Genomic DNA, 12,036 nt, shown 5'->3' with positions numbered 1-12,036 from the left:
TGTAAAACTGATGTACAAGTTATGGGTATTCATAAATCAAGCCCTCAACTTGTTACAAGGATTTAAAAAAATCATTTACATCTAGCACCATAAAAATGCGAAACTGTATATACTGTATCTTCTTTTTCTTTTTCTTTTTTTGAGTAAAGGTTGATTTATTTAGAGAGATACATCAAAGGGCAAGAGAAAGGCCACAAGGTGATGGGGTTGGGTGCTCAGATTAGAGTAAAAGTAGGTACACACTCCATAGACAGAGTGAGGGCTGTCTCCGAAGAGGGAGAGAGTGAGGGATGGCGGAAGGCACCGTGTTGCCAGTTTTTATGGGCTGGGTAGCTTCATATGCTAATAAGTGGAAGGACCAGTCTAACTAGCCTAGGGAAGGGGCTGGGATTCCCAGAAAGTTGGCCATTTCCCACTCTTTGACCTTTTGTGGCTTACGCTGCATTTTCTTTATCCATTCATCTATTGATATGCATTTATGATGCTTCCATATCTTGGCAATTATAAATACTGTTGTTAATAGCAGGGTGTATGTATCTTTCTGAATTCTTATTTTGTGGTTCGATTTATTCCCTTAATAACTACGTAAGTTTAAAAAGCTGAAGCTCTAAACGTTCTTAGAAACAATGAACAGTACATATATGTAAATTAAAAAATATGTGCAGTATATTGTGTATATGTATTTATATGCAATACATTGTATCTGTGCAGTCAAATTGTAACAATTCTATCTAATAAAACTGAAAAAAGAAAAAAAAAAGGAGAAAAAAAAAAAAGCCAAACACTAGAACCCAGTTTAGAAAGCTCAGTGCTCAAATCTAGTTCCTACCAAGCCTGAGCAAACAAACACATCATTTCGTTACCTGCATTAGCATATTTTATTCATCAAGGTCTTGGGTTCTAGTTTTCCCTCAGTCTTACTTATTGGAATGCCGGACGGCACTACCTGAAAGCAGTGGAAATCACATCAAGATTTTCTTTAAAGTCTTACTTCCTCTCTTTATCAGTATCCTCTCTATTTAACCAAATAATGACATCACAATTACACGATACCTCCTCCCAAGCCCTTTGATTTAATTGTTTGTATTGATTTGTTAAACATATATTATTGATATATGTTTACTACACATAGATATTGTAGTACCATGTTCCAGGCACTTGGACCAAGCTGTGAACAACACAGACAAGATCTTTGCCCTCAGGGAGCTTATATTCTAGGTTTCAGAGAAGCTATATGAGACTGTAAACAGAGTTCAGTGTTTAATGTCTTTGCTTTTACACTACCTTTCTACTGTTTTGCTACTTAGCTTTACTTAGATCTTTTTAACCACTCTAGAAGCTATATACTCACAGTTTTTTTTTTTTTTATATTTTTCTCCTACCGTATAACCCAATTTATACTGGTCTACAAAGATTCAGGATTCAAAGGAAATTCAGTCAGTTTTCAGAAAGATCATTCTATGGAAAAGATGGTATTTGTGACTAAAAAAGATGGAAAATATATCTTCTTATTTATTCTTAATTCTCAAACAAGTCACTTAATTTTTTTTTTTCCTTCTTGGTATAGTTTCATGTTGGTTCTACAGAAACTTGAGCATTAAAATGTTTTAACTATTTTGGGGCCCTTTTTATCTTGCTATTTCTAGAAACTAAAATCTGAGCTGTCAGTGTCTTCCATCCTGGCCGATTTCACTCTCACGGACTCAGAGATGACAAGATATTCCTGAAGCCACTGAGTTAGTAGGTTCCATGGAACATGCGTCTAGGAGTGTCTCATGTCAGGCTTTTCTCTCTTTGACCTTGATGTGAGCTTATCCTCCAAAGACAGGAGAAAGAGATGGGGGAGAGGGATACAGGGAGAGGAGAAGAGAAAGAGAGAAAAGAAAAAGAAAAAGGGAAAGAGGAGGAGGAGACAGAGGAAGAAAGAAGAGAAAAGGAAAGAACAATGTGACCAGTCATTCCCCAAACAAAGGCATTTTTGGTGAGTGCCCTGACCTAGGAAGAGAAAAGAGACCAAGGTGACCCTGATGCTATAAAAATAGCTAAGCCAACTCTTCCCAGAAAAATGCCACAGCAGGCTCTGGAAAGCAATTAGAGCAATATTTTGGCATCTTGCACCACCAAGGGGAAGACTCTCCTACCGCCCTAGTTACAGCCTTGAGTTTCACTTCCCTTTGTTGTAAATACTTATGAAATCATTTGAGAATGCTGCGAAGAAATAGGTGTGAAAGAAAACAAACTCTAACAGCAACCCTGTCTGCAAAGCCGGAGCCGCTGCAGAAGCGATCCCGAGCAGCACCTAACTCGCTGGGCTGTCTGCTCTCCCTCGTGGTCCTCCTCCCACCTCCTTCTCTTCTTCCTCCCACATATCATCTCTAAAGATTTGCCAGCTCACTGTGCCGCCTGCCAGAGAAACCTGGCCAGTTTCTGGATCCGCCTGCCCTTAGACCAAGGACTTGGGGAGGTCACTGCAAGTGCCCTTCACGTCCTGGACAGGGCAGAGGCATTGAAACTAAGGGCCAGAGCAGCCTGCCTTCCTGCTGGGAGGGATGCAGATCTCCAGAGAGCTGGTGCACACGGCTTCAGTTAAAGCTCTTTGGGAAGCTGTTTGCCCTGTGAATTTAACCTTCTTAAACCCCATGGAAGGCATAAAAGTCCTTATCCCCTGCTTGGTGGGGAGCCAATGATTCCAGGCTCCAAGCTAGGAACTAAGGCTCTATTCAGCAGGCAGGAAGCAGCCTCCCACTGCACGTCAGGAGACTTCTTACCCAAAAATGTTAAGAATGTTGATATCTACTATTTAACTTTTTGGACTTACTTCTAAAAAATTAACTAGTGTGCATTAAAAATAAAATCACACTTTAAAAAGATGCCTTCACAGTATTTCCTCTAAAGAAATATCTTTAGCTTTACCTAAATTACTGATTAAGCTTTTCTGTTGATTCAATTCCCGTACAGTTCTTCCCCGTATGCTTTTCTAATCAGAAATCTTCAGCTGAGGACCTGTGTTTCAGTGGCTCTCTCCACGCCCCACTGTAGACTTCCTTTATCTTGTTACGCATTTACAGGTTATAAAATATGGGTGTGCTCAGGACGTTGCTGACTCCAGTGTTATATACGGCACTGACACGTTAGCACCAGTTTATCAAAAAATGAAACTTTCAAGGAACCCTGCTACACTTTCCATTCAAAATATTTTCCAAGCGCTGTATTGTAGCAGGATGAGAGCCTAACTGTCCTAGGGCTTTCCTGAGAGCTGCTGGGGTGACAAACATCTGATACTCCTCACCTGCGTTCTGTGGTACCCAAGTGTAATCCTCTAGCCTAGCCAAATCTAGCCACTCTCTTCTCCAGTCTAAACCCTCTAAGACTCAGCTATCAGACCTTGAGTTCAATTTTTCTTCACACTCAGTGGCTCCCAGACCACACTGAAAAATGAGGAAAAACAATAATTGAATAAATGTTTTAAGGATTCTAGGTGGGAGAGTACATGATGCAGAACTGTATTGTACTGAAGTCAGTGATTTCTGTTAAAATCAAACCAAAAGAGATGAGTGAATCATGACTACATCTGTCTTGTTAGTCCTGATAGGAAAAGAATTACAGAAAAGATGTTGTGAGGTGGGCAGTGATCACTGAATGAGCTGAGGTCAAGTTTCCCTAAGCAGCTGCCAGCTGTTAAGGGTAGCAACAACTTGTCTTTGAACAAGATTTAAGTTATTTTTCAAAGTCTTTATTTATATATAATCCATATTCAAACACATAATTAGAAAGCATTTGATTCCTAAGCTATTAATCAAGACAGAAGAAGTGGGGAGGAGGAGGACAAGGCAAAGATTTTGGGACAAGTTAATAAGGGACTTGTTCATTTGTTTTTTTTCATAATTTCATTGAACAAATATGGTGACCAGTAGAGGATCTAGTGAACAAGGTAACAGATTCTCTGTCCTCAAGGACCTTCCTGCCGTATCGGAGCTTCAGGTGGGTCCTAATATTACAGCACAGTGTGACTGGGGCCATGTACTATGCTGTTGAGTGAACACAGGAGGGACTCAAACAGATCAGATTTTAGCAACTTCTAAAGAAAGCAGAGTAGAAGCCATTGGAATCATCACTATGGTTCCAGGAAGTATGATCAAATAAGTCTTGGAGAAATCAGAGACACACTTCTGATTTGTTGGGAAGTATTCCTACCTCCCTCAGGAGTCATGTGGGAAACAATTCCGTAGCGATGACCACATGACCACCCCACCACACACGTGTGTAATCCTCTCTGAATCGTCTTCACAGGTAATTTCCAGTGGGGAGAGCCAACCCTGCAGCAGTGTTCAACTCTTAGCAGAGCACTCCAGTGATGCAAATGGAAATACTAAAGTTGACTGCCTGAGTTGGATTCTGGCTACACCTCTTCCTAGCACCATGACCTTGGACCAGTTCCTTAACCTCTCTGACCCTCAGTTTCCTTGGCTGTAAAATGGGCATGATGGAGCGATGTGAGGATGACTCTAGTAAAGTGCTACCATAGTAAGGCTGGACCCTTAGTAAACACGCAGTAAATGCCAGCCCTCTGAGAAGACATCGAGGGCTTCACCTAAGAAAAGAACCTTTGTTATCATCCCAATTCAGATGCTTTAAGCAGACATAATAGAACAGTAAAGGGAAATAAAACATAAAGGGAGCAGTTTATGGGACAGTTGTGGAGAATAACCACTTCGGAGGAGGTTAATTTCACTTCTCAGCTCTGCTAGAGTAAACATCATAACCAGGTTGAAAGCCTTTGCTTTGTTCCTGATGAGTTTTAGAGAAAGGAGAACCCTAAGGCTGTCAGACCTCTCCAAGTCTCCTCTGACCATGTTGGGTTGTTTAAAGACACAGAGAGGATGTGCAGTGGTTAAGGATACAGACTCTGCAGCCACACACTTTGATCCCACCCCTGACTTTGCCACAAGCTAGCTGTGTGACTTTGGACTTCCTTCACCTCGGTTCACCTTTCCTTTTTCATCTGTGAAATCGGGATAACAGTAGCATCTTCCTTAGGATTTTCATGTTTGAGAATTTAAATATGTAATAGACTGAAGCCTCTTAAAACAGTGTTCAGCAATCTAGTGCTGCATAAGTGACAGTTAATATGAAATGTATTGTTAGTAAGGAACAGCACAAGGAATTGTGCAAATGTGCAAAATCATGACATATCTGGGTCGAGACAAGTTTGACAGGAGATGTCGAAGTTGGTGGTCATGAGGCAGTTAGCTCTATGAAGACAAGAACTGGGTTTTGTTCCTACTCTATCTGCTAAAAAAAAGAAATGAATGAATGAGGCATGAAGCACTGAACTTGTTTGAGAACATAATAAAGAGGACAGCACATTTCATCTGGATGTGAAAATTCTACCAGTGAGGGATGGCTTAGCCTCCTTGAAGTCTGAGTAGGTGCTTTACCTGCCAGACACTCAGTTTCCTCATCTTTAACATAGGGAGGTCGACGAGAGGATTTCTAAGGTTCATTTCAAATCCAAAATTCCATACTGGCTAGTTTTCCTTAGAAATTTTACAAAAGATAACTTAATTATGTCCATAGAAATCTTTTTTTTTTTTAACCTACTTAAGGAATTTCCAAAATGGATTATCAAGTCAAAGATAATGTCATTTGTTGGTGTTTTCTGAGTCATAGTGCAAGAATCTGAACCATGGAACAAATCTTTAAATCCATGAAAATGGATTATCTTTGGCACAATTGATAACTTTTTAAAGCTCTGGGATTGTGAGAGTGTAAGACTGATAAGGACATTTTCCCATTCATCTTAAATGAATTTTCAGAGACTTTAAGAATAAAACATAATCCATAGGCATCTAATGTTAACTTATCGTTAACACGTTAACACGTTAACACGTAGAGAACGAAAGTAGAACTCTTATCGAGTTTGGCTGAGCAATCCTCAACTAAATGAAATTAAGCTGATTTAGTTGAGCTTTTAAGACGTGAGGGTAGAATGCATTAGTCCAGAGGATTTGGAGAACAAGCACAGGGACTGTCTTTCTTCAGATCATGTTCCTAGAAGCTGGGTTCCCAGAGCTGCCTCAGTCACCACTGAGGGTTGGAAAGGAGCTTTGAGATGCTTGTCTGCTGAGGACTGGCTGCCTTCGTAGCTTTTGTAAATTGGGTAATGGCATCAAGATTTCACTTGAGGAGAAAAAGATACTGCTATAGGGGAGAAAAAAAAGTGGGGGGAGTGTGTGTTGAAATAGACATTCTGGATTTAGAATATAGGCTTTGGGTCAAAGAAAGTTTAAATGTTGGCTCTGTTACTTTTTAGCTAAGGGATGTTGGGCTGGTTGTTTAATCTCTCTAAGCCACACTTTGTACATTTAATAACTTTTCTTACTTCATAGGGAGACTGTGAGAATTAAATAAGATAATACATGTAAAGCACTTGACCCATAACTTCTAGAACACAGCACTCAATAAATGGTGGCTACACTTATTCTGCTAAATGCATCATAGGGCAGATCATCCACATCCTCTGTCAGCAACATTTTGAATTTTCTCAGAGGCACAGGAAACACTAGTTAAGCTTTGTGTAATCAAAATCTGGGTCCTAACCTCCATATTTTTAGTAAGCCCTAAAAAACCTATGTGTGTGTGTGTGTTCTTTTTTTTCCCCCAAGATCTATTCATTAATTTAATGTGGGCACCCAACAAAGGTTCACTTTGTGAGACTCTCTAGCTAGGTTAAAAATAAAAATATGCAGAAATGTGTGGAACTTCAACAATAGAATAGAGAGAAAATGGATTATTCTTAGCTGAAAACAAAGACATTCTAGTATATGAGTGTGTATGCAAATATATAGAAAAGGTCTGGAAAGTATAGATACCAACAGGGTTAACAACCTCTGGGGAAGGAAGGGAGATTAGTGAGGAGGTGGGGGTTACCTGGGTATTGTCTTGATGTTTTACACATTTACCTATTAGCTGTGTAATTAAAAACTCCAAACAAATGAACAAGCAAAAGCCAAAGCAAAGTCATGGTACAAACTGGAATGAACTTTCAGAAAAGAGAACTCATGGACAAGAATCAAGGAATTTATCCCTTGGGGCAATCCAAACTTGACACAAAGTAATATTCTGCTTAGTTTCCATCCTTGAGCAGTCAGGACAGGAGGATGGGGGATTTCTGATCTTATCTCCAGTAAGTGACAGACCCAGGTTCGAAGGCAGATGAAACTGCCAGCCAGATATCTTGGTGTAAAGTTCTCTCTCTCTGCAAGTACTCAGATTAGACATCAGTACCCTGGCTAGTTCTTTGCAAAACCCAGGTCTAAGGAGGCATCAACAGAGGCACCAAGAAAAAGCTATTGGTAAATTATGGTTTTAAGCAAAAAGAAACCAGATGGTAAATTAATACAGTTATTAGTATATTTCCATAGCAAGGAAAATAAGAGAAAACCTTAAAAAAAATTGACTTGACAGCTACTTGGTTGTTAAAGATACCTGACTAAGGAGTTTTTAAGTCTCACCCTTGCCCCTATTTCCCCTGGTACCACCAAATAAATTAATTAATTAAAAGAGAGTAAAGAGTTTAAATACTGAATTATGGTCTATGGCACTTTTTTTTTTTATTAGCAAAACATTTGTTTACTGTTGGAAATTAGTATTCACAAAAGGCCCTTTCCTTGGAAAGAAATATTTTGGCTACAGGGGAAACCAAGAAACATGGTGGACTCTGAAAGGCTGCAGTGACTTACTTTGATTTAGCTGGAGTCCCCTCTAGTTGGGCTCCAGGAGGAGTGGCCAGGACTCGGTAGGTCTGGCTTTGGTTTTAATGCTTATGTTTTGGCTCCTGGACTTCAGGGAGGATTTTGCGTTACAGATGAGAACTCAATCACAGGCAAGTGGAAACCCGTGTTAGCCCTCTGGCTGGACCTGGCATGCTGGGTCTAGCCCAGCCTTCCCATTCCCAGCTTGCCCATTTGGTGCAGGAGGGAGTCCAGCCCAGAGTGTCATTCATTGTGTTCTGCTGGTGGATAAAATGAAGGGCTGGGCTTCAGAATGGACCTGAATGAAGGGACAGAAGAATGAATGGAGAGAGACCTTTTGATGGACTTGCCCTAAAGTCCATTAAACAGGCTGGGATAGCTGGGGGCTGGAGGAAGCTTCTGTGACTTAAGAAACTCTCCAGAGGGTGTCAGTCATCAGTCACTTAATCATTCATTTTGTCTCTCCCAGTTGTGTATAAATTTGCAGATTTACGCAGACCACCGGTGTGACCACTACAATGAACTGAGTTCATTTTGAGACACACACAAAAAAGGACCTCAACCTTTTCTTCTCATTTACAAGCAATGTGACTTTCATGCTGTGAATAGAACAGGCATTTAAGAAATAAACATATACAGCAGCATAACCTCACATTATCACTTGAATTCAGACCGCCCACTAAAATAAAGGCGGTCATACTGAGGAACATTGAGGCAACTTGAAAGAGAAGGATTTAAAAATGCTTGATTCCACCATTTCTGGAAAAGGTCATTCTAGTCCTTTGCTATTTTTACCCAGTAAGTTATTGGCTAGATGGCTTTGGGAAGCCAGACGCTGCTGATTTTGACGAAGGAAGATGATAATGCAGCACTTGAGACTGAGTGAATGAAAGATGTGGGAAAAGTTGAACCCTTCAAAGATAAGAGCGAGAGCGCGCTACTGAATTAGTCCCTGACTGAATTACCAGCGGTAACTGTACCCAGGCTAATTCTCTTGGAAACTGCTTGTAATCTTGTGGCTTTGACTGAGGAACTCCCATTCCCAGCTCAAACCCTCAAGACATCCCAGCCCAACCCCCTCCTCCCAAAGCGGCTCTTCCTAGGCGCCCCCACCCACAAATTTGCATCAAGGCAGGTAGATTTCCCAGCCGGACCACTGCTACCAGAAGCACGGTTTCCATTCAGGGTTCTGCAACAAAATCGTAGGCTTACCTCGGGCAAGCAATCAAAGGCATTTGAGAGAAGAGCAGAAAACAAAAGAAACAAACAAAAACCTGTCCTTACCCGCTTCTTAAAAAACTGGAAGGCTGAGCACTTCTTGACTGGGAATCCATTCATGTCTTTGTTTACCATTTTCCACAGTGGGGAGTTCACAGTTATAGATCCAGGGTGGCACCCGCCTGGTCAGTGCATCTGGTTCCCGGTTTGCCTCCTGGAGATAGTTAACGAAGAGCGGGATGGAGAATCTAGCGGGGCTCAGGTCTTCACCCACACATTCTGCAGCACCGGCTACTGCAGCAACCGATTCCCACTCTCAGTTGCCGCGAGCAGCGGCTTTTCTTTTTCCATCGTTGCTCCGAAGCGCAGGCATCACCGCTGCAGGACCCCGGGATGCAGCGGATTCCCGGGAGAGGCTCCTGCTGCTGCCGAGCGGGAGAAGGGCACCCTCTGCGCGCCCCCAGCTACCTGGCGGCTCTGCGGCGGGTGCGCCGGCAGAGTCTCTCCGCTCCAGGTGATGCGCTTCTGGAGGCTGCTCCAGCGGAGAGCTGGTTTTGACTGTGCAAGTTCCAATGGGAGCTGTAGTTAAGCAGCTGAGAGGAGTAAGAAAGAGCAGAAGCCAGAGGGAGGGAGGGAGAGCCGCGCCAGAAAAGCGGAGGGAGAGAGAAAGCTGGGCTGAAGACGCAATTCATGAATAATCTGAGCAGCGGATGGAGAGAAGGCAGCAGCTCAGGACGCACCGAAAAGCAGTTGACGCCCCTTGGGAGGGTCACTTCAAGAGCTTTTTTCTTTTGTTTTTCTTGTTAGGACCACTGAAATCAGACTTTCGTATAAAATGTAGAACGTTTTTATTTTATGCTCATTGAAATTCTGTTGATACAGAATGAGGGGGGAAAACGCCTCTCAATGGAAATTTAATCAAATTTATTCCTGATCTGTTCAAATGTGGAAAAAATGAAATAAAGCGCAAGTGCAGGTATAACAACGGGTGCTCCCTCACTACGTAGGACCTCTTCTAGCCTCCTCTTCCTACTTGTCAGAATACAGTGGGCAACTGAAGGTAATTGTGTGTGTGTGTGTTCCGTTAAAGAAGTCTGTTGAAAAAAGAACACAATGGGCACATATACGAAGTATTTTATGCAAAAAAAATACAAGGAGCATTACCAAAAAGTATTAGTGAATCCATTTGATGGAGAGGAAGGACTCACAGTGAATAAGAAAGGAGAGCGTTTCTTTCCTAAAAAGTGAAAATCTACTCCCGCCCCCCCCCCCAGTTTTACTCAATGTTATTCTTTGCAAATTAAATTCACTTCAAAAAGCAATGTAATTTGTTTTTGGCCTATTTTCCCATTTTTACTTTTCTATGTTGATACTCATGGGGATTTTTAAAAATTAGAGTTGATAGCTAAACAGAGTAAAGAAAATAATCTTGGCATCCCATTGGGCACTGCGGCAACATCCGTGTGCAGCTTCCCGCCAGTCTCCTGGCCTCACGGTGCCTGTCCATGAAATGGAGGCACTCACTCACTCATTCTTTCACTCATGCCTTTATTTAGTCGTTCACCTGTTTCCTGTGTCATTCCACGTATGCATTAAATCAAGTCCAAATGTAGCAAGTGTCCCCAGGATGCAGAGTCTTTTCAATGTCACCACAAAGGAATATAATGAGGAATAAGGGAAAGGCACAATGTCTACGATAAAACCAATGGCTAGCTCATCAAAAACAATACTCCTAACCACTGTTAACATATTTACAGGGCAGTCTATGGCAAGAAGAGAAACATACAGGTTAACTGGGGAAGAGATACACCTATTTCATTGAACTGGAGTATAAATCTTTATAGCTGGACCAGGTTTGGGGGGAATAAGAATGAAATCTTGATAGCTAAATGCTTTGAGATTCTCATAAGAAAAATGCAACACAACCAAATGATGGCATTATGATCGAGGGAAAATAAGCAATTCATTTTGAAGAGATATGTTAAGTTGTTCAAGATGCAAGGCTACATTACTTAATCTCCAATCTTGATAGCTTTTTGTGGTTCTTCTAAAGAGTTCATGTAAAATTCTGGTAGTTCGAACAGAATTTTTGAGGATGGGGGAAGTGTCCCCTCTGTTATAAGTCCATGCATTTGTCAAAACTCATCAGACTCTATATACAATAAGGCAAATTTTGCTATAGGTAAATTACAGTTTAAACTTGATTTAAAAAAAAAATCATGACCATTCAGGTTCTTTCCTGTTTCTCACCTTGCCTCTCCCCTAAAAGTATTTTAGCAGCTCAAGTTTCAGTCAAAAATAGGAGGGCCTCTATCCTATTGGAAGTGGAAGGTAGGGGCCTTGCCTTGGTTCCACTGGTCCAGCATGCATACTGGTTTGAAGTGCACTGTATGTCTATTTGGGATGAAGGAGGGATGGTTAATAGAAACCATTGAGGAGGAGATGAAGATAAAGTTAAATCCGAGCCCTCCTCCCCACTATATGCCACCCCTTGGACATGCTATCACTGTCACTGAGTCTCTGCTAGATCCTATGGAAGGCCCTGTGAATACAAATATCAGTAATTTTTGTCCGTAAGGAAGTCACAGCCTAGTGGAGAAACACACACTGTTGGAAGAATGATATATTATAGATCATTATATATGTACAAGTATGAACCTCATCTTAGTTTGGAGGCGTGGCAGAGTAGCTTAGAGTAGAGTCTTTAAGAATGAATAGAGGCTGGCCAGAAGGAGGAGAAGAAGTACAGGGCAGGGGTTCTGGTCTGACCAGGTAGCCTATCATTGGGACTGTATTTTGGTAACTGTAATAAAACAGCAATCGGTTAAATGCACTGTGTTGGCTTCCCAGGGATAGGAAAGCATCTCTGATCTCTCTATTTCCTCTATTTTCATAAATAAGGCTGCTTGCAGGAAGGCTCAGAGTAACTAATCTTTACTAAATGTCTCCTTTACTAGGCTCGTTAATACTTACAAAGGAGCACAGACCACTGCTGATGGGAGAAAGGAAACCAACTCCTGGACTCTTATAATATCCTGTTTACACAGGTGACTTGTTTTAATGT

General features: G+C 41.4%; 1 protein-coding gene across 1 annotated transcript in view; it reads right to left on the bottom strand.

Annotated features, from left to right (window-relative positions):
- Positions 1 to 9,513, bottom strand: part of SGK1 (serum/glucocorticoid regulated kinase 1) — a 106,012-nt gene extending 96,499 nt beyond the window's left edge. The window contains exon 1 of the mRNA XM_010965602.3: positions 9,039 to 9,513. Coding sequence (XP_010963904.1) covers positions 9,039 to 9,107 — 69 coding nt within the window. The 5' untranslated portion in view covers positions 9,108 to 9,513. The remainder of the gene's footprint in view (positions 1 to 9,038) is intronic.
- Between the last annotated feature and the right edge of the window lie 2,523 nt (positions 9,514 to 12,036).

The sequence above is a fragment of the Camelus bactrianus genome, chromosome 8 (genome assembly GCF_048773025.1).
Source record: "Camelus bactrianus isolate YW-2024 breed Bactrian camel chromosome 8, ASM4877302v1, whole genome shotgun sequence".
Taxonomy (NCBI): Eukaryota; Metazoa; Chordata; class Mammalia; order Artiodactyla; family Camelidae; genus Camelus; species Camelus bactrianus.
The sequence above is the reverse complement of the archived record's forward strand: the minus strand, read 5'-3'. Positions and strand labels throughout refer to the sequence as shown.